At 38.9% G+C, this 22,741-nt stretch overlaps 1 protein-coding gene across 3 annotated transcripts; it reads left to right on the forward strand.

Moving 5' to 3' along the window:
• Positions 1–1,774: 1,774 nt before the first annotated feature.
• grm3 (glutamate receptor, metabotropic 3) lies at positions 1,775–21,110 on the forward strand (the record flags this gene model as incomplete). Of its 3 annotated transcripts, none has more annotated exons than XM_079465353.1 (5): positions 1,775–2,230; positions 4,179–5,052; positions 16,994–18,069; positions 19,797–20,028; positions 21,034–21,110. In XM_079465353.1, 5 exons carry the CDS (start codon positions 1,775–1,777, stop codon positions 21,108–21,110), a joined length of 2,715 nt encoding a protein of 904 aa, XP_079321479.1. The 3 variants fall into 3 exon arrangements, with proteins under 3 accessions (XP_079321479.1, XP_079321480.1, XP_079321481.1); XM_079465354.1 differs by having other exon boundaries at positions 19,797–19,974; XM_079465355.1 differs by having other exon boundaries at positions 1,907–2,230; positions 19,797–19,986.
• Positions 21,111–22,741: the final 1,631 nt, after the last annotated feature.

The raw sequence follows: 22,741 nt of genomic DNA on the forward strand, positions 1-22,741 counted from the left end.
ATCAAAACCAAGGTTTAGATATCAATCCTGCCTTTTCTATGGGTTCAGCATTTTACGGCTAATGACGCACACACCCGACATCAATTAGTGCCAGATAACTTTCTCTCCTTTGTCGAGCTCTCAGAGACGCTTTTATCAGGTGACTAAATCTGTAGGATTTTCTAACAGTCTAGATTTAATTAGCTTTTCATAACTCTGTCATCTGAGCTCCAAATGAACAATGGGAAAATCCAGGCGAAAGTGAAGAAACACTAATCTTCTTTTAAAAGACGCTACATAGCATGACGTACAAGACTTAGCACCGTGTTTTTACTTGAGAAAACAGGTGCTAAAACATCAACGGAGGTAGTTCATTCTTAGCGAATTCCCCCCCTCGGAGATGTTTTTCTCAAACCTTACGTCTTCACCTCAGCAGTTGCTCTGAGCTTCTGTGCTGATGAGTTTATCTTTCTTGGGTGTTTTCCATACTTGGAGTCTGTTTTGACAAATCTGTTCGTAAGGGTACGGGAGACGCGGGGGAGTTGCTGATGGGTGCGTTTGTTGAAATATTATGTGTGTTTGGCAGCCTGTTTTCAACAGAATCTTCTTTCAGCTGTTAACAGTAAACTGTGATTACAGAGCTGAACAAACTGACCCGGAAAAACACAAGGGAGCCTGAATTTTCCTAAACTTTTTTGTCATGCGGGACATTTTATCAATACGAAACTAAAGTATATAGGAATACACTGGAAAATATAATGCAATATATTCAATAATACAAGTGCTTATTTTTCAATATACAGTATGAAAAGTGGCAATAATTATTCCGTATATTGTAATATATATTCTCAAACATATATTAAATTATTTAATATGCAACATTGACAGTTCATATATAGGAAAATATATTTTCCTTGCCAAAGCCTTTTCTGTGAAACCGGGCCGCGGTGTCTTGATCGAAAACACCATGCACTATATCTTCAAATATATGAGTGTAATTGTTTTGTCTTAAGATGTTCACTAGTAATGTCTGTAATATTCTAATTTAACAAAGGCCTAGTCCTGTTTTAAGATAATCCCTGTCTAGGGAAACTGTCCAAATGCTATTAAACAATTCACTGTTAATAAATGGCATTTGCAACATATTATTAACTAAAACCTTCACAATTTCACAGAAAATATGGTAGCTTTTAAATGTATATATATTGTTATGATAAAATATAGATATAAGCAATGGGAAAACCTAAAAATAAAAACGTTTTTTACATTTTATCAATGGTTTCAGCAGCAAAAACATAAACAAACGTTATGTGGAACAAACTTTACCTTAAAGAATCTATAACTCTTGAGTAGTTTTAAATTAATTGAATAAAATGAATGTACAATGAAATATGAATATACATTTTAAATATTAATATGAAGTAAATATAAAATAAATTGATATATTATAACCAAACACAGCCCGGAAGTTAACTTTGGTCTATGCCAATAATCAATACCATAATGTTTTGGTACAGACATATATCAAAGTATCATAAAGTTCTTCTTACATTGCTTTTAATATTGTTATCTCAATTGTACAGTAAAACATATATTTGGGTAGCTTGTACTTGTGTAATTTCTCCCTGTCTGTTTCTCTGCAGCTCAAAGGCAAAATCCAGTGCTGTGGATCTCCATGAGTATCCAGAAGGAACTCCCTGCTGCCCCTTCATGCCTCTTACCGGTCTCTGACATCCTCTCTTCACCCTCTCTCTCCCCACCTGACCATCACACCTCTTCAGTCTTCCCGTAAATGATGTCGTCGGCTGTCCGAGCTCTTCTCCTGGTGCTGTTGGGGGCCGGGGTCTTGCTTTCCAGCGGAGACTCTCCCCGCAGGGAAATTAAGATAGACGGAGACCTAGTGCTGGGCGGTCTCTTTCCCATCCACGAGAAGGGTCAGGGCATGGACGAATGCGGCCGAATCAACGAAGACCGTGGTATCCAACGTCTCGAGGCCATGCTCTTTGCCATCGATCAGATCAATCAGGACCTGGGTCTGCTGCCGGGCGTGGTGCTGGGCGTCCATATCCTGGACACGTGCTCGCGGGACACGTACGCTCTGGAACAGGCACTGGAGTTCGTCAGGGCGTCTCTTACAAAAGTGGACGATACAGAGTTTATCTGTCCAGATGGCTCCTACGCATTTCAGGAAGACAGTCCGCTAGCCATAACAGGTGTCATCGGGGGATCTTATAGCAGTGTATCTATACAGGTGAGAGGAATCGACAAATTTAAACTAACATAGTTCATTTCTCGGGTTGAACCTCTTGTATTTGTGTGCAGTTTGGATAAATTCATCGAAATATGTACAGCTTTGGCTCTTATTTCTTTAGAAGCCTACTTGGCAAAAGAACGCAGCACTTTAAGCTAACCAACTACAGCATAACACAATCCGTTATTCAAAGTGCTGCACTCATATAAAACGTATCCCTGTAAATTCAGTTTGCTCTTTATCCATCATTCTTGTGCATGTATGGATTAGTGCTACAGTTATGAATTGCTTTCTTGTCCCATTGGTGACAGAACCAATGGAATTGTCGTACAATTTGCATAACACCCTCCCGTTTGTGTCTCAGCAAAAGCTGATTTCGTAACTGCGTATCTAAACTCCTTTACATCCTTTTCACGCTTTCTCTTTCCCTGTTATTTTATTTAGAGGTATTAAAAGTGTTGCGACCTCACAGTGGTCTCTTGTTACAGAACCATTGTATCTGTTTCTGTCCTTTTATTGCCAGCGACCGGGCATTGTTTTCTCATGACGCCAGCTGTTGTATGGCAGTCCAGGCTCCCTCGCTCTGGCAGACTCTCTCTTTTATTTCTCTATAGTATTTTTAGGTTACATCACATCACAGCATTCAAAGGGGTAAAGTAATGCAGGTTGTTGACTGAGTGACAACATTTCAATTAACCAATCAGATTTGAGGGATACTCAGGTACAGTTTTGAGGGTTAGGTGCTTCTTAGCCTATTGATATTTATCCATCGTTTCTTTTAGATTTTTGGCATAGGTTATGGTTAGGGACAGCATTTTTCGATAGAAATGTTGTTCCAGGATCAATAAACTATATTTTGAACATCTCTCATCACACAAAGTCAGGTTTTCCTCTACCTCTGACTTCAATAGAAGTAAAAAAAAACGGGGGCAACATTTTTACCAGGAGCAAAATAGGACACTCAAAAACCTTTTGTTTCATTGTAATATATAAATATGGCTATTTTTACACCCAATTATCAATAAGTGACACCTTCTCTTTTGTAGGATTTTTCAAGTCTCAAGTCATTGTTTAGGAACAGAAACTGTAAACATTTCACTTGTGTTCACGACTGCAAATAGATCAAAAATTGCAATCAATCTGTTGACATATGCAAATAATTAATCTGCGTTTTAATTAAAGTCCAGTCAAATTCATCACTATTTGAGAAGTTAATTTGCAAGAACAGATCACTTAAAACGAATGTATCTATTTTTGCAAAGGAGCTCTTCCTTTTCCCGAGGTCAGCCCACAGATAAAGACCATTAAACAATATTACAACATTGAGTCAAGTTAGTAAATAATTGCATGGACATTACAAAACGTAGCTGCAGAAGACAATATGTAGTTTAGTTTTGTTTCCATATCATTGAACAGTCCACACAACCGTCCATTTTTCAAACTATGAACTCATTATAAAATGGTGCACGGTCAGGAGGCATGATTGATTGCGTTTTTAATTAATCACGTAAAATGAACATGTTAAATTGACATCTCTGCTAATATTGTATTTAAAATAATTAATGCATTCGTCAGGACCGAACTGTCAACTCTAGCTTTGACGTAATGAGTTAATTCAGAGCCGCAAGCTGTGATAGTGCACGCCGATGACATCGTTATGCGGGGAAAGAGACGCTATCTGGCGCATTTCTGCGCACTTAGCGTGGGATGTGTCATATGGATGAGCCAAGCTGTTTCTCACCAAAGAGAAACATTTCCACTCTGCTCAGCTCTGCTGAGACTGTCCGTGTGCTCTTAATTGGGCTAATGTGACTTGATCTAATCAAATAAAATAGAAACAGAATATTTGATGTATTATACACTATGGATAATTAATTCATAAGGTGTTGACTTATTGATTTAAACAGAGTTTGTAATGCAATGCCCTATGTGTTTGTGTCTCTCCCAGGTCGCCAACCTGCTACGGTTATTCCAAATTCCTCAGATCAGCTACGCTAGCACCAGCGCCAAGCTCAGCGATAAATCCCGCTACGACTATTTTGCACGCACCGTACCTCCCGACTTCTTCCAGGCCAAGGCCATGGCCGAGATCCTGCGAGCCTTTAACTGGACCTACGTTTCTACTGTTGCCTCCGAGGGCGACTATGGAGAGACGGGTATAGAAGCGTTCGAGCAACAAGCCAGGTTGAGAAACATCTGCATCGCCACTTCAGAGAAAGTAGGAAGATCGAACGCGAAGCGTTCTTCGTATGAGGCGGTCATCCGTCAGCTCCTACAAAAGCCCACCGCTCGCGTCGCTGTGCTGTTTCTGCGTAGCGATGACGCACGAGAACTTATAGCAGCCGCTGCCCGCCTAAACGCCTCTTTCCTCTGGGTGGCCAGCGACGGCTGGGGGGCGCAAGAGAGCATCGTGAAAGGGAACGAGTTCACGGCGGACGGTGCGATCACGTTAGAGTTGGCCGCTCACCCTATTCCTGAATTTAACCGTTTTTTCCAGAGCCTAACCCCGCTTAACAATCATCGCAACCCGTGGTTCAAAGATTTCTGGGAGCAAAAGTTTCAATGCTCACTGGGCGGGACATCCTCAGCAGGGACCGGGACACCAAAGCCACTGTGTGACCCGGAATTGACAGTGAACGATTCAAACTTTGAGCCTGAATCGAAAATTATGTTTGTGGTAAACGCTGTGTACGCCATGGCGCACGCCTTGCACCGCATGCAGCGAAGTTTGTGCGTCAACACGACACGGCTATGCGATGCCATGCGCAGTCTTGATGGCAGAAAGCTCTACCGGGAATACCTGCTTCACGTTAACTTCAGAGGTAACCGAACACGATTGATTTTCCTCATTCTTTATCTTTTCATTTACCTTCTGTTACTCCTTCCTCTCTGAAACAGCTACTGTAAACCGAGTGTATGTGTTTGCCGTGTATGGTGTCACTCTGCGGTAGGGTAAAGACAGGTTTACAGGATCTGTTATTAGACACAGTGTGTCTCCCAGTTGCAATCAAGCAAGAGTCGGGCGTCTTCTGTCAGGGCTGCTGAAAGTTTGGCTTTGACTGACGGCTAAAGAAGAGAAGGTAAAAATAAACTATGTAAAAGTGCTCAGCACGCTTAGGGTGGCAGGTAGATGGGATTATGCCACACTTATCTGTGACTGTACACAAACACATTGAAAGACAAACTCAGAGAGGAGAAAGAGCTTGATAGCAAGTTTGAGGGAGGAAAAGATGAGATTTGTGGGGAAAAGGCAGCACAAATACACACGTTGATAATCGACCGAAGGCAGTGATTTTGGTTTTGTGTCCATACAATAGAAGTGAACGACCATTGCTGTTGTTTGGTTACCGACATATTTCAAAATATCTTCTTTTGTGTTTTTCAAAATAAAGTGCGTCATACAGATGTGAAATGACATGGGTGAGTAAATGATGATAGATTTTTTGGGTGAACTATAAATCAAGATGCTGCACGATGCCACGGAAGAAACATTTTTGGCTCTGGTTCCATAAAGACATCCAAAGAACCTTTCCGTTTCAAAAAAGGTTTGGAAAGGGTTCTTACACAATGAAAAGGTAATGACGAAATTGTTCTTTAAGATCCTTTGACTGAATGTGGTTCTTTGGGAAATCATCGCATCGCTGTGAACCTTATTTAAATCATTAAAAACAGACGACGGTGTATACTATGACCATACTGCACTCTTGATCATAAGATTTCATGTTATTCTTTACTTTACCTTGAAGTACCACATAAAAAAGGTAAATAACATGATTTTAGCAACGCTAAGGTCACTAGTTCATATTTAAGGGATGAAACATACTGATAAAAAGCACACCTTGAATATACTGTAAGCCGTTTTGTATCAAAGCATCTAATAAAGCATTAACATAAATATGATAATCATCCATTACCAAGGTAACGCAACAGTATGTGCGTGAATGAAAGACAGCAGAGCGATATAAAGCTATGTTCACACACAGAAAAGAGAGAGCGGATAAAATGACAGTAGAGAGGTTGAGTGGGCTGGTACGCATCAGAAGAAGAACATTCTCTTTGAAGTTCACCATCTTCATTTTTCAAGCGCAGAATCAAAGACATGTGGGGTTTGCTGTCTGGGGCGATTGAGAGAGAGGCAAGAGGCAAAGCCATGCAGGAGAACAGGAGGAAAAATCGTCATCATCGTGCAGACGGATAGACCGAGGTAGAAAGAGAGAAAGACAGAGGATGGAGAGTTGTGGAAAGCAAGAATGATTTTGGATGTGCTTGGAATCACAAGGAGGGAGTTTGTAGATGATCTGCCATAAAAAAAGAGGCAAGAAAAGGATGGAAGACATGGGAGGAGAAGGATTGTACGTCGAAGCGCTCTCGTGACATGCACCATAGACTAAAATGAAGCAATTTTGATTTTGAGATGAACTTTTCTTTCTGGGTGTAGAAAGAAGTCCAGTGGCAACTGAATATATACTATATACGTATATATAGCTGCGGAAAGATAAAGAGATCATTCCAAGTTTTCATTAACTCAGATGTATTAGATGTATTGTGGACAGTAAAGTACAGTGTCTGTTGAATTTCAACAAAATAAAACCTCAGGTGTGACAAAGTCATCCAACAGCGATGTGAAGACTGACAGCATGACAGACACATGAAAACTGTGATAAAAATCCAGGTTATCAGATAAAAATATAAATGTTCCACGTAGAAATATAACTATTGCATTGTTTAAAAGTGATTATGAACTTGTTTTCTTTGCCGTATTTGAGGTCTGAAAATATTTTTATTTTGACATTTAAACAACAAAATACTAATATTTTACATTTATTTTAGGATCGGTTTTGAAATGAATATATGATTTTTCACAACTTTCGTGCCTCTTTATGTTCTCTCTTTCTGTTGGGTGACTTTGTTATTCCTGATGTTTGTTTCTGTTCAAATTCAACAAACATCGGACTGAATTTGTCACATTAGAAATGACAAATAACCAAACCTGGAGTCCTCTCTTCATTTGTCTGTACCTGTACTGTACATATGATGCCCCTCACCTCAACAAAACGTCATCACAAGATCAGCCCATATGTTTATACATGTAAAGGAATTCTCCCCAGTTTCATTTCTGGATCTTTGCATGTTAAAAGTGTTAGAAGCAGTTAGCTATATGTCACAAAGTGTGATTCACAGCACAGCTCATGTTGACAGTAGTGTCATGAAGACCTTACCCTCTGCGTCAGAGTTTTTCTGTGTTGAGAGGAGCCTGTCACATCCTCAGTCTCTCTGTTTCTTGAATACCCTAACACGCTGTGGCAACATGACGTTGCTATAGCAATTAGGTCACCACATGGCATCAACCGATGAGGTAATCCAATAAGATTTGAAGAGGCTGTTTTGTCAACTGTTGAACAAGAGCGAGAGAAAGCAGAGGGACATACAAGCACAATGGTTGATTTTACTCCAACTCAGACATGAGTTTTATTTAGCAAGCTCATTGCAATGCTTTCTGGGTTGTCATCTCTGCAAAGGAAGTACACAATGCTGCTTTTGTTTTGGCCGAAGCATGTTCTCTTAAAATGCAGCATAACCTACATTTTGGAACAGACTTCCCGTCAGGTTCGCCCTCGTGATGCTTTAACCGTCTAGGTAGGTACCTCAGGTTTGGAACACACATGAGACACAATAGGATATTTGTGTTTTTTCCTTTTCTCAGACACTTTCAACCCACACACCACGAAACAAAACAACTGCCCGCCCACCACCGACACACAAACACACAGGCAGACAACCACAATGAAAGCTGAGTGTTACGCATCACCTCCATCCACAGCCACTAGATCACTTTCAGACAATTAACCGCCTTTCAAATTCACCGATCCCGAGTAAATATTTATCATGCTTCACAACAATAGGTTATTATTTCAGCGCTACTGTATTTTAGGAGCAACAAAAGCGCCCGGCGCTGTGCGTCTACTGTCGAGATTTCACCTTGCGCATACACTATGAAACAGAGCAATCGCTCATCCACCCACCATTAACACAGACACACATTACTCACAGACACACACATTAAACTGCCATCGCAAGATAGCAGAACTCTTGTATTTGTTCTATGGAAGATTTACTGTGTGTGCATAGTGATGTGGGAAAGCTGAGATTAGATATCATCTCTGTGCTCATACAATACACACTCCTGGTGTGTGGATTTAAGTGTTGATATTGTATTGCAAGGTGATTCATTTATTATTGTTTGTGTCATTATAGTCAGGAAATTATCATTAGCAATTTATAACTATTACATGTTAAAAATTATGACTTGTGTTTATTATGTTAAAAGGACATTTTATACTTGATATCAAATCAAAAATGTAATATTTGATCATGTTTTCAACAACAATCATCCTAAAGGACTAATTTTATTATCCGATTTCACACAATTAATGATAACTAGTATATCTTCTGTAGGACTCTCTAGTTCAAACTACAGATCGGTGATATCATTCGTGTTTATTCATATGATTCGAGTTTTGACTGAATATGGATAAGATTTAATTCGTCACATACACAGACACTTTTAAAAAAGGTGCTTCACAATACCAATCGTCTGAATGTTTCTGAAAAGGATCTTTAGCATCGTTTCTGTTTTCCAAAAGGTTCTTTGTCGAGGATTAGAATTAAATTGGAAGAAGTGGTTCTTATAAGACCCTTGGGGTAAAGGGTTCTTTGGGGAACCAAAAATGGTTCTTCTATGGCATCGCTGTGAAAATCCTTTTGTAGCATCCTTATTTTCAAAACGTACAACTTGTAACTATAGACCATTTCAAAATGAGTTTTTCGGATTGTAAAATGTACTATTTATAGGTATGTGTTTAACTAATGTGATCATTTTGTTTCATCCTGTAAACTACTAACAATATTTTAGCCAAATATTTAAAAGAAATTGGTAACTTCAGGACTGCAGAAGCATATTAAAATAACCGAAAATATTCTCTGTATTTTTTCAGGCCTTAAATACTGCAAAGAAGTTCATATTCAAAGCAACACAGCAGCAATATTTGTACTTAAAAATATATATTTTTTCTTGTCATGCTGTCAGTCTTTCCCATTGCTGCTGGATGACTGTACATCATTCCTGAGGTTTGATTTTATAAACATTCAATAGACACTGGACTAGAATGGCCACAATGCATCAAGAAATTTGGTAGAATATTGGCAGTAAATGTTCAGTTATAAGTTGCTTATTGTTGGAAACATTCTTATGATCACAGATGTACAGTAATGAACTGATTTTCAGACAAGTTGTCTGCGACACAGGGGCTGACGGCAATGTTTCGGGCTGGCAAAAAGCGGAGTATGATGGCGGCTTTTCAGATAAACCTTGCTTTGCAACATAAGCAAGCATTTGTTTTTTCTCAGGACCTTCGTCCCACACCTTTTTAAAATCCTTCCATACAGCGTAAGCTTTAAGCATGTATGTATAATCCCAGTTCGGGTCACCCCATCCTTCTTTCACCATACTTTTTGCCAGTTCGATTCCGTCATCGGAAAATGAACCGTCCCTTGGATACGGCGTATCAATTTGCGGTGTCATTTTCTCTGACCACCCTGCGAGATTACTGACATATGGTTCGACATTAAACCCTTGATCATTTCTATACATAAATGCGTTTGGCATTTCGCCAGGCAATGGTCTCGAAACCGAATTTCCCATCTTTCACTTCAAAAATTGCAGTAAAGCGAATAATGCAGAAATCAAAATAAAATAGCAGCAATGGAAACTTGAATGAGTTTCCCTTTGTTAGAGTAGTGTTTTTGGATTAGTTTTTAGGAACCTTTGAATGCTCAATCGACCAACTGTTTCAACTATATTGCATGTATCGTATTGTGACCGTGGGTGAATCGGTTCACCTTCTTTTTCTGGGCGCTTACGTTGTGGGCTCTCGCGTAACTTCCCGAGAATCACGGTCGCCCCTCTTTGCACCTTCTTTTTCAGTCACAATATATCAACATGCGATACCAGTTTAACAATTTTGTTTCTGTTCAATGATTCAAATATTAATTTTTGTTTCTCTGAACAATTTTTTCTGAACCAACAAATCTGTTTCTGAATGCCAAAAGCTCTGTTTCTGACTGCCAAGCTGCACCGCGATCAATATCAACAGTTTGATCAGAACCGTATTTTTACTTGTGCGTTAATAGCTGTCCAACAACTACTGTTGTCCGACGCCACGGAACAACAATGGAATTTAAACCATTCCACTAACATAAGTATTAGAACCTATTTCGTCTCTCTACGAAATATCAAACACAAAAATCCTACAGGGTAAGCGTCATATTTACTTCAACCAAAATTTGTCAATCAAATATTTGTCAAAGAAATATTTTAAAACACTTACCCTTTTAATTGTAGGTCTGTGCCCGATCGTCGGTGCGCCTGTTGCCTCAGCTCAGCTTTGGTCACTTGGTTCGAAGAGGTTTTCCCCCTTTCACGGCACGAGCCCCCAAATTGTAAGATTATTACTTTGTCTAGATAATAGCTTTTAAGAGTTGATGAGTCTAGTCGATGGAACAATCAGAAGAACCGAGCAGCCCGGGGACCAAGAATGAAACAGACACCGAAGTACAGTTCACTCAAAGTCAAAGTTTATTCCAAATGGGTTCAGTTTATATATATGCAAAAGAGGAAGTGAGATTTGGGCTCAAATCCTTCACATTGGTGCACAGCACATATATCTCACATTGTTAGTTATTCCTGTCTAGGATAATTTATTAGTGCTTGGTTAAATGTCCGGTGCCACTTATAACACACCATGAGATACATCCTTTTAAGGAAGCATATATCATCTGAGGAAACATATATTATCCTCCTAGGTTACTTACAGCGAGTAAATGTATGGGAACCATGGCATTCATGGGAACCATCAACGACCAAGATTTTAGAATCTCACAGTGATAATGTGATAAGACTTTAGAGTCAGCGGAGCTACTCCATGCTGCTTATTCCAAAAACACACTTTCCTCCCCGACTCAAAACACTGCAGTACCGCTGAACAAACATTTCTGAACAAAGCTGGTAAGAGCTGTGGATGTGTTCATGACTATCTCCGCACGAAACGTCTCCCTGTATCTGTTCTTTGTGCACCGGTTTCTGTCTGAAGGAAGTCTTCAGAACTCAATTGTCAATCTCAGCCTGTCTGTGTCTTTGAGGAGAGTGCTGTATCTGAATGCTGACTGTCAGTTAAATGGGGGTGCGCCGTGAAGATATGTTGTTTTTTTGAACCCCTGAATTTCAGAAATGTCTCGGATGCCAGATTGACACGTTGCAGTCGAGTGGATCACGTACAGAAGTGATGTCACATCCGCAGCGCTCTGTCAAAACAAGAATAATGTTACCGTGGATCTTAAAGAGTAACCGGCAGGCATATGTTACCTGAGAGAGAGAGAGAGAGAGAGAGAGAGAGAGAGCAAAAGTTGCTAATGTGACATTAGATTTATTACCACCGTACTTAAATTGAGGTAAGCACTATTCTGTTGAGCACAGGAGTGATCTGTCATTCAGAAGTGTCATGCCAGGACATTTGCATCCTTAAATTCTGAGCCATGTGAATGTGAAAAGTTCTTTTAAAAGAAAAATGAACGAATACGAAGCCCAATAGGGCAAAAACCAACCGTATAAGTCATACTATCTGCATATTACTTGCTTTAAATAGAAAATCGCGTCAGCATCTACCCATCATCACATCACTCAATTATATCATTTTTTGCAAAGGATGCTTTTTCATACAGTGAAGTGCATGTTACCACCGGGTGTCAAATACAGCTGCAAGTTTGGTTTATTAAAGAATAACATTATATATTACATCGGGATTTGAACCTTGTCCCCTTGCATGCATGCTGAAACCTGTGCCACTTGAGCAGACTGTCCTACACTTACAAAAGAACAACTGTTGGTAACGTTTTTATTTTATTTTAATTGGGCAACCGCTGATGTGACCTTAAAAATTTTACAATTATTAAATTTTTCCAAAAGCTGTAAACATGTTTGTGATTTCCCTACAGTAGCTTCCAGAAAATGTGTTCGCTACAATGAAACAGGTCAATTTGAAATTCACGTTCCTCAGAAATCATTCAGTAAGGAGACCTTGCATCCGAGCGTTTATGTCCCTCTGTGCTGTAAACACTGAGTGATTTGTGTCGAGCAGTAATAGAGAGAAACATTCAAAACGTTAAACTCTGTTCGACGGCTCAGATCAACAGAGATGTTTTAGGAGACATCAGACAGTGAGACTGATTTGTAGATCTACTGTATATGTCTCTGTGGCAAATCCTTTAATATATCAGGGATGCACCAATTGTCTATAAACGTGATGTGGCCATTTCTATATGACGAAAATGTACATCAATCTATTTCGTTTGTAGAACGAGCATCAATTCGCATTATAATGTAGAAGCCAAATAAAATACTGTAAAATCATACTGATAAAGTGATGGTCACCCCAAAAATGACAATTCTTTCATTTACTCACCCTCATGTCATTTCAAACCTCTATGAATCTTTCTTCTGCAGAACACAACAGAAGAGCAACCTGATCTCACAGTAATTTGCAACTGTTTTACAAGATGGCTTATTGGTATGAATTTGTACGTTGTGAATCATACAAAAACATGCCATTACTAGAAAAGAAGCAATACTAAACCAACTAAAATGCCAAAGTTCGCCACATCGTAAAAAACATAGGTTCTCGCCGTGAGATTGTGTTGGCTATTGTTCTAAACATTGGTAACCAAACAACTTTTCTTAAACTTCTCAACAGACATTTCTTAAAATATATTTTGGTGTTCTCCTGAAGAACATTCATATACAGGTTTTGAACAAACGATGGCAGAATTTGCATTATTGTGTAAACAATCACTTTAAGAATTGGAGAAAAATGAGCCCCTACAGTATATAATCCACCTTCGATCCCATAATTGTCTTAAGTTAGGCGCATATTCAGATTCCAAAATGTGAATATATATCAAATTCTGAATTGGGAATTGTGTAGTGAACATAAAAAACAACAACAAATCAAAACAACATAATATTTTATCTTAAAGCTGCAATATGTAACGTTTGCCTCCATATTGACAGCTCTGTTCAAAACACAAAACTTTACCTTCCTACTGTAGGTTTACTTTCTTTCTTTCTTGAAAAACAACTGACATATGCCAAAAATGACCCTACAGCTCATATTATAAATCAGTAGGCTATTATAAGCTTGCTATTGTGAATTGTGGTACGGTCAGGAGGCGTTTTTCAAGAACCGAGTCTCGTTTATGTTGAACGAAATAAAGTTATGGATTGCAGTTTTAAACAAGTGTAAACCTTCCGGTCACTTTTGTGAAGCCAACATGGAAGTGACTTAAACCGCAATTGTAGAGACTGGCTGCAAAACAGAGCAGAATCTTGTTGAACCCCATGCTAAAATGGCCAACTTTACAGCAGAAAAAAACATGTTAAAATAATTTTGGTCTATATTAATGCAATAAGCCCCAGTGCATTTTATAACAGCTAAGGGGCGTTGTTAGGCACGATGTGAAGCGACGTATACCAAACACATGTTTACCTTTTTTCCCCTCACTCTTCATTTGAACTAATTCATCCAATAAGAAAATCCATCCTACCGCATATAGAAATCTTATTCGAAACACATTTGATGTTTTACGTCAGGTACGTCCACACTCTTAAAGTCTCAGCGCAAGCAAATGAACTTTAATTAGTTTGTGAGGTGTAATTATATTACACATCATTATCCTTTAAACAGATGCTGATTATTTAATACAGGGTTGCACTGTGCATCTATCACCAGTGAGAGATAAGTGCACGCTGTGTGGCATCAGATCAGAACGTGAACAGATGAGCTACAGAAAAATAAACTATGGGCCACAGAAGGTTAATCTGATGCAGTGCGCGATGCAGTTCTGGAATACAGAGTTTCATCGCACCTCAGCTGTATGCGTGTGGGGGGCACGTGGGTGTGCGAGTGTTGACGTTATCTGTGTGAATGATGGGGTTCATAACATCTAACCTGTTTTCCTTATCTGATGAATCATCATCCTCCACCGGGTTCCCAGGGACCCTCTGAGCCATAACACAGAAAACACACTGCACCAGGATCGGCTGTAGCCCTCCATTTGTGTCTGTGTGCGTTATATACAAAGTAGTCTCGAGGTACTATCACAGCTTTGTGGATTTGCTATCAGCATGGTAAACTTAAAAGTCCCGATATGTATCTTGTACAGCATATGACCATGGTATACATCTCCTCTCTCTCCTGCCAAGATGGAAATATAAGCCGTTATATTCACAAAAGTGACAAGTTCACCATCATCCCTTGAGGGACATTTTCTTCTCCCATTTTCTCCTGGTTCACAATATCTCCTCCCAGAGGCTGAAACGCAAGACAGAAGCATCAGCTCATCTGTGCTCATTTAGCCGTGTCTTATTTGGCAATGTGCTGACCAAGGACGCTTTCTCCCAGAGCCCCAAGCTACAGAGGTGTGTGGGAGACTTCACATGAGTGATAAAACTCATACATAAACCCTGATAGAGAGCAGCGTGAAACTAACCCACTATATATATTCTCTGATTAAAGTCAGATGTTCATCCTACAGCAGTGCTTTGACATTTTACACAGGAAAGCCACACGCCAAAAGATGTCCTCCAGTTTGTTTGTTGCACAGATCAAAGTTATTTTATTCGTCCTCTTGTTTGACTTTCTTCCGCAGAAAACAAAAGAAGATATTTTGAAATGTTGTTAACTGGCACCCATTCACTTGCATTGATTTTGTGTCCATGCAATAGAAGTGAATCGGTGCCTGCGCTGTTCTTCAAAAGGTCTGTTGTGTTCTGCGGAAGAAAGAAAGTCATACAGGTTCGGAATGACAATAGGGTAAGTGAATGATGACAAAATTGTATGAATCAATTAATAACATTTCTGTTCATTGAACTCAAATAAAATGAAACGTTTATCATTTCTGTTTAAATTCAATTAAGGCACTAAATATTTAAAGGAGGGGTTAAATAAGCCGGTTCTGCTGTTAATCTTGATTGCCTGTAGAGTAATACTGCGTTCTTCATATCTCTGAAAAGTGTTTAGTTTTCTCACGTCACGTTTATAGAAGACAGAAACAGCTGTATTATTTCCGAAGAATGCCGACCTCCCAGGGGCGTTCCGATGGGCGGAGCTAAAGACGAATATGCACAGCCTCTGCATGCCGTCCGCCAGCTGTTGCATGGATGTAAATACTGTACCAAAAAGTTTCGTTGTTGCCATCACGTTAACTATGGCTTACAGTTTGATCGAGCCTTACACACATGATCTAGAATCGGATCCGGAGTCTGTAGTAGAACAAGAACCACAGCAGCGATGACTACAGATGGACGTCTCTGGTTAACATCTTCGTCAAACAAAACATCTTCGTCTTCCACTCGCACTGGTTCATTCATGGACGTGCTCTTCCAGGAGAATTGCCAATAAATCCATGGGATCTTGGTTTCGAAAAAGGGATCCAGACTTATAAAAAACTTTCCAAAACAGGTTGTAGTGCTGGCGGACAGTATCAAGCACAGAAATACTACGTCATGCGTCCAACTCATATTAACAAGTTGGCCATGTTCAGCTTGAGAACCCAGCATGTTTAATAGTATACAAGAAGGCACAATGGATGTAAAAGCACGTTACTCCTCCTCTAACTGGAAAATAAACGTACAAAAACTCATGTAAATTAAGTTTTTTTATTAAGAACAAAACTAAATTAATAATGAAAGTAAATATCCAAATTACTACATATTTTACTAAAATTAACAAAACCTAAAAATAAACAAATAAAGTACATATTTAGGTATACATTTAGATACAATAATAAAAGAACATGTCGAATTAACTAAAAACGAACAAGTAAAATATAAAACTAAAAGCTAATTCGAAATATGAATACAACAACAATAAAACTGAACACTAAACTGTAATAACTCTGAGCTACAGATCACAAAACTAATTGTTTGCAAGTTTAGAGTTATTGTTTTTATTATTATAATTAAAATAAAAACAGAAAATGCTAAACTGTTTTCAAACTTAAAGTTGAGTAATTGAATTCATAAATATGTCCAAAGTTTCAATAACTGTCTGTCTTGAAAGAAAACTAATTAAAGCTGTGGGCGCTTTGTTTGTTCGGGTTGTATGCTGCACATAAGAGGTCCGCTTTACGGTTCACATGGGGCTAAATATCTCTTGCAGTTAGTTGTGAGAAGGGTAGCTTGTGATGAAATACAAAGTTTGAAAACTTGAAGATAAAAAAACTACTCAAGAGTATAATTTCCCTGGCTTGGGTGGGTGTGAAATGAAACTCTCAGTAGTGGGATGCAAAATCAGTCCAAACAGCCATCTACACTGCAGTGAACGAAAACTTTTCTGAGCAAGAGCTCGAAAGAGCTTTTTTACCAGAATGAGATACAGCTTATTTTAACTACTATGAAATCCATCATTATATTCTCACCATGTCGTTCAAAAACAGTGTATGACTCACTTTATCTGGGGTACACAAAATACGTTATTTGGAGAAATGTCTCGGTGGTTTTGTGTCAATGGAAGTGAATGGGGGACAATGTTGTTTGGTTTCCAAATATTTATTTTGTGTTCTCCAAAAGAAAGACAATTATACAGGTTTGGAATGAAATAATAAAAATGTTTGACACTTGGTCTATTGACTTCTCTCTCTCCTTCTCTCCAGCTCCATTCTCTCCACCTGGCTCGGAGAACCAAGTCAAATTTGACGCATATGGTGACGGGATAGGACGCTACAACATCTTCAACTATCAGTGTTTGCCAGGCAGTGACAAGTATGCTTATATCAAGGTGGGAGAGTGGGCAGAGAGTCTTTCCCTAAACGAGGCCATGATTGGCTGGCCGAGGGGAGCAGACGTGCCCACCTCTCAATGCAGTGACCCGTGCGCTCCTAATGAGATGAAAAAGATGCAAGCGGGAGAATACTGCTGCTGGATCTGTACTCCGTGCGAGTCCTACGAATACCTGCCTGACGAATTCACCTGCATGCCCTGTGCACCCGGCCAGTGGCCCCGTCCTGATCTGACCGGCTGCTATGACCTGCCGGAGGACTACATCATGTGGGAGGACGCTTGGGCCATCGGGCCCATCTCTATCGCGTGCTTGGGCTTCATCTGCACCTTAATGGTCTTCGTCGTTTTTATTCGCCACAACGACACACCGCTGGTCAAAGCTTCTGGCCGTGAGCTGTGCTATATTTTGCTTCTGGGCGTCTTCATGTCTTACACAATGACTTTTATTTTCATCGCCAAACCGTCGCCTGTCATTTGCACGCTACGCCGGTTAGGCCTCGGCACCTCGTTTGCCGTGTGCTACTCCGCCCTTCTCACAAAGACCAATCGCATCGCTCGTATCTTCAGCGGAGTGAAAGAGGGCGGGGCCCAGAGGCCGCGCTTCATAAGTCCCAGCTCGCAGGTTTTCATTTGTTTGTCTCTGATCTCAGTGCAGCTTTTGCTGGTGTCCGTCTGGTTCCTGCTGGAGGTGCCCGGCACACGCCGGTTTACGACGCCGGAGAAACGCCAGACTGTCATATTGAAATGTAACGTACGGGACTCTAGCATGTTGCTGTCACTGAGCTACGACGTGGTTTTGGTGGTGCTCTGCACAGTCTACGCCTTTAAGACCCGCAAGTGTCCAGAGAACTTCAATGAAGCGAAGTTCATCGGCTTCACCATGTACACCACCTGCATCATCTGGCTGGCCTTCCTGCCCATCTTCTACGTCACCTCCAGTGATTACAGGGTATGTTTCAAAAAATCTGACACAAGCAGAAATACTTATTTTTTGTCTCAATTTAATTTTAAGTTGAGCATATTTCACGTAAATCGACCTTGGTAACCAGTCATATTTAAGTACCTAGAAAACGGAAAAAGCATTTATTTGAATAACTAAAAACTTTCTTTAAAGTCCTTTATAAGTTAATTGTGATTCTAAATCAAACCTCAAATTGTACTTTTCTTAATTGCACTTGTTAAATGTCAATACTTTGCAATGATGTTATACAATAAATGTATAAAATTATACAAAATACATACGTGTATTGGTAGTTGACAAATAATATTAGTGTTGAAAATTTAGGAAACAAACTGTTAGTAATATATTGTTTTATATTATTAATATGAATATTTATATTATAATATAAAATAATATAAGCGAGATTTATCTTCATTGTTAGTTTGTTTTCAAAATGTTTTATGCCACACCATAGGACACATTGTCAACTACCCATACTGTATATGTAGATGTATATGTCTATATAAGATACAATTTTAATTAACATAAAAACAACATATTGTATAATATCTAAAATAAACTACAAAATAATAAAAAAATATAATAAATCTTGTATTGTACAGTATAAATATGAATTACAAAACCTGAAAAATGCATTAGTATGCAAAAAAAATGTGGTTACCTTGCAGACGTGCTTGCGGGACAGCGAGATGCCTGATGTTTAGATAGCTGTTACACGTATTAGAAAACACCCAAAGCAAGCAGAACTGTCAGATAAAAATCTGTTGAGAAATTTAAGTCTACACCAAAGTTCTCAACAGCTTATTGACGCAACAAATATATCACAGCGAGCAATTTATTGTGACAATACCTGAGCTTCTTTATAACAGCGCTTGTCATTCATCACGCCAAGTGAATCCAGTGGAAAGAGTCTGCTCTGATAGTATCTCAACAGCATTGCCACTCAAAAGACGTGCAGGGAATGGACTGTGGACATCCACACAGACGTCCTGCTGACGCCAGGAGGAATTCTTGCAGATAGCAGTGAGAACGGGGGTCTTTGTAGCCCACAAGTCAATGAAGTGAGAAGAGATGCTCTCAGGCCCGCAGAGAGCACTCACACAAAACGCTGATGCCAGTGCTACCAAAAGAGAGAGCTTTGTAAATCGCACACACTGATTACATTGCACAAAATCTCTGCAGATTAGAAACGGATCGGACTAACAGGATGGCTTATCTATCTGCTTATTTGTAGAAAGACAAACGCAAGCGCGTGGGTAACAGGCCGTGATGATTGGACACTTAAGAGCCGAGACTTAGTTTCAGTGAAATCGTTTCTTAAGTGAAACATTGTTGGGCGGTGAAGGAAAGTCTAGATTCGCCCGGGTTAAGAAATTCACACTTAATTCAAGGCGGTTTCTCTTATTCTACGCTCGGCTCACGGCGGCGTGCCGCACAAAAGGCCATCTGAGAGGAAAAATCTCTCAAACCGCATGGAGGAAAATTATATTGCTAATGGTAGATGTTCAACTAATGCCTAATCAAATGGTATTTACACAGCACTGTGCTAAATGTCACTGTTATTATACCCCCGCGCTCCACCTCTCCATTAGCACGAGAGCTTCTCCTGTTCCCGCTAATAGCTTCTGATTATTGGAATGAATGGGAGTCACCATAGAGACAATTGAAGGGGTGACTGGAGACAAAAATTGAATTGTCATCTCTTTCTCTCTAAGGTCCAAACCACGACCATGTGCATATCTGTCAGTCTGAGTGGATTTGTGGTGCTGGGATGCATGTTTGCTCCTAAAGTCCACATCATCATGTTCCAGCCCCAGAAGAACGTCACCAGTCATCGACTGAACATGAATCGATTTAGCGTGAGCGGGCCCACCACCAGCTATGCTTCCCATGGTAAGACCTACAGTACATACGAACAAAAAATACATATTTACATTGGCGTGCACCGTATACATAGAATTGTTGTTTTTAGTATTATTTTAATAAGCTACTTACCTATTAAACTTCACTGTGATGAGAATCATCTTCATTGTTTGTTTGTTTTCACTGCCACACTATAGGACACATGTATGGTTTATTTGTCAACTACCCATATGGAGTATAATAAAAAAATCTAAGTCAAAACGTATAATAAAAAGATTTTATAATATAATATAAATCGTGTATTGTACTAGCAATGTTTGAATTTTATGTCAACGGTGCATATATAACTCAAAACAACCACACCTAAAATTGCTAAACATAAGAAACACAAAAAATGTGAAAACACTGACACATTTGAAAGAACTGAGAAAACAAAAAATAAGCATTAAAAATTCTGATGGATTACTGCAGGAAATATTTTTGTCTCATTTTGCAGTAAAAAAAAATAAAAGTGATCAAAAATCTTAACTCAAGTTTTTCTCAAAGAAATAAAACAAGCAAAATATCCGCTAAGGAGTTAATAAAATCAAACCTCAAATAAGTTCTTATAAACATAATTCAAGTTATTTTTCTTTCCCCATTGGCAGCTATATTTGCCTGTTTTAAAAGCATGAACTCATTTAATTTTGATAACTTTATTCAAAAAACAAGACTTTATACATTAAATCAGAAAATATGTCCCGAGTTAAGAATTTAGAAATTTTACTGCATAACCAGACAACTAAGTACTAAGCAATAAAATCATTTTTGTGATCATTACTTCCGTTTAAAATGCTTGGTGTCTGTAATGTGAAGATGTAACGCAAGGAATGTTAAGAATTACGCATGACGGGTTCACAGTTTTATCACTTCCTCTTTTAGGTAAATGTTTATTGATTTCTTTGTTTTTTGCGCCTTATAAATAAGAAAAAAACAGGCAATTTAGGTAACAGGGTATTAAAAGTGGAGTTGCGTTTACATTTATATGAATAATACAAATGTCTGTTGTGGGTTTTCACTATATGTAATATGCTCTCTCTCTTTCTCAAGCATCTGTGAGCGCCAACTACGTTCCCACAGTGTGCAACGGCCGAGAGATCGTCGATTCCACCACATCCTCTCTGTGACCCCGCCCCCTCCAGAAACTCCTCCTCCATAGCGACTGTTATCCTATCAGCACACATTGTGCTCCGCCCAAGAACTAGGTCTGCCTACAGTGTGTAGAAAGTGTGTATTATGAGTACTATTAAATTATTTTTAGGGCTAGTTGTAAATATTAACTGACATTGTTGTAGAGAAACAAAAGAACAAAAAAAAAATTTTTAGAGAGATTTTGGAAAATTTTGTTATGTTTGTTGTAAACGGCCATGACGTGATAATGTAAACGTTTTTCATTGGGCCACAGTAGTGACTGACAGACCGGCTCCGCCTGCAATACTGGACACAATTTGTGCTTGTTTTCTTTTGTAGGCCTCATTGTAATACCCTAAACTGTATGTATTTCTATGTTGTATATATTTTGTACAGAATCAAAACCGATGGTTTTAACAGCACAAGTTGACAGTATTAGAGTTTTTGCTGATAGGGTCACGCAGAGGGCGAGCGCTCACGCTTTCAACTTCACGCCATCTCATCGTAGGCATTGAATTATATCGGCGGTTACGACATCATTGAACTTTCAAAACGTGTAAAACCGTATCACATTAACTGCATCTAATGAAGCGGCGTGTTTATGGATGTGAGCATGTTTACGTTGAGGCACAGATATGTATTAATGTTTACACTACCTGTGATGACAAGCCTTTTGTGAGTGAGAGAATAAGTGCTGTCGTGAGCTATTCATCTTATCTACAGATTTGATAAAGTTGACATTCACTCCTTTATCAAACACAAGGTTCTGGTGCACAATCTGAAACTGTTCAGCACATGTGAATTTATGAATAGCAGACAGGGACTGGAGAAATCTCGCTGCTGTCCATCTGAAACCTTGTATCTCCATATTTTGAGATTTAAATTATTTGCCATAAATCGTTATTATTAGTCAGCCTTTGTTTGTCACTGGATTTAGCTCATATGTAAGCAACAAAAGTTGTAAAAAGTGCTTGTCAACAACACAATCATTTAAAAAGTACATACAAGGACATACAAGGTTTCAAAAGGACAGTGACGGTATGCTGAATTGCAAAGCAGAACCTGTTAAGTCGTAAATACAGTTGTGTGACGTAAGTTTACAAACACATTGCAGAATCTGAAAAATGTTGATAATGTAAGAGAAATAAGAGAAAGCACAATATTATAAATACATTTGTTTTAAATCGCCTATTCAAAAGTTTACAAAGCTGACTTTTAAATGCACGATGTTGCCTTCAGTGAATGTCTGTCTCTCAAAGTGTCCAAAGATGGATCTCAACATAATACAGTCACTGTTGCAAAAGAGTAACAAGCATTTTTCTAAAGAACGGTAAACAATTTAATGGCTCAGATAAAAAAAGAGACAACCATCACAATACGTTTGAAAAATCCATTGATAATCCAGGTAACACAAGTATTAAAAACCAATCATTATTAAACCTCTGAACTTCGAGTTTCCTTTGTACATTTGGTTCTCATTGTGTGTTGTAAACTGTTATGTGAAATAGCTTCAAATCTAAAACACCGTCCTATTTTTCTTGGATTATCAGAATTTTCAGATTCTGCAAGATGTATTTAAACATATGACCTCAACGGTATATAAAAACATAATTTGTGTATATCTACA

Source organism: Barbatula barbatula (assembly GCF_947034865.1).
Source record: "Barbatula barbatula genome assembly, chromosome: 10".
In the NCBI taxonomy this organism is placed as follows: Eukaryota; Metazoa; Chordata; class Actinopteri; order Cypriniformes; family Nemacheilidae; genus Barbatula; species Barbatula barbatula.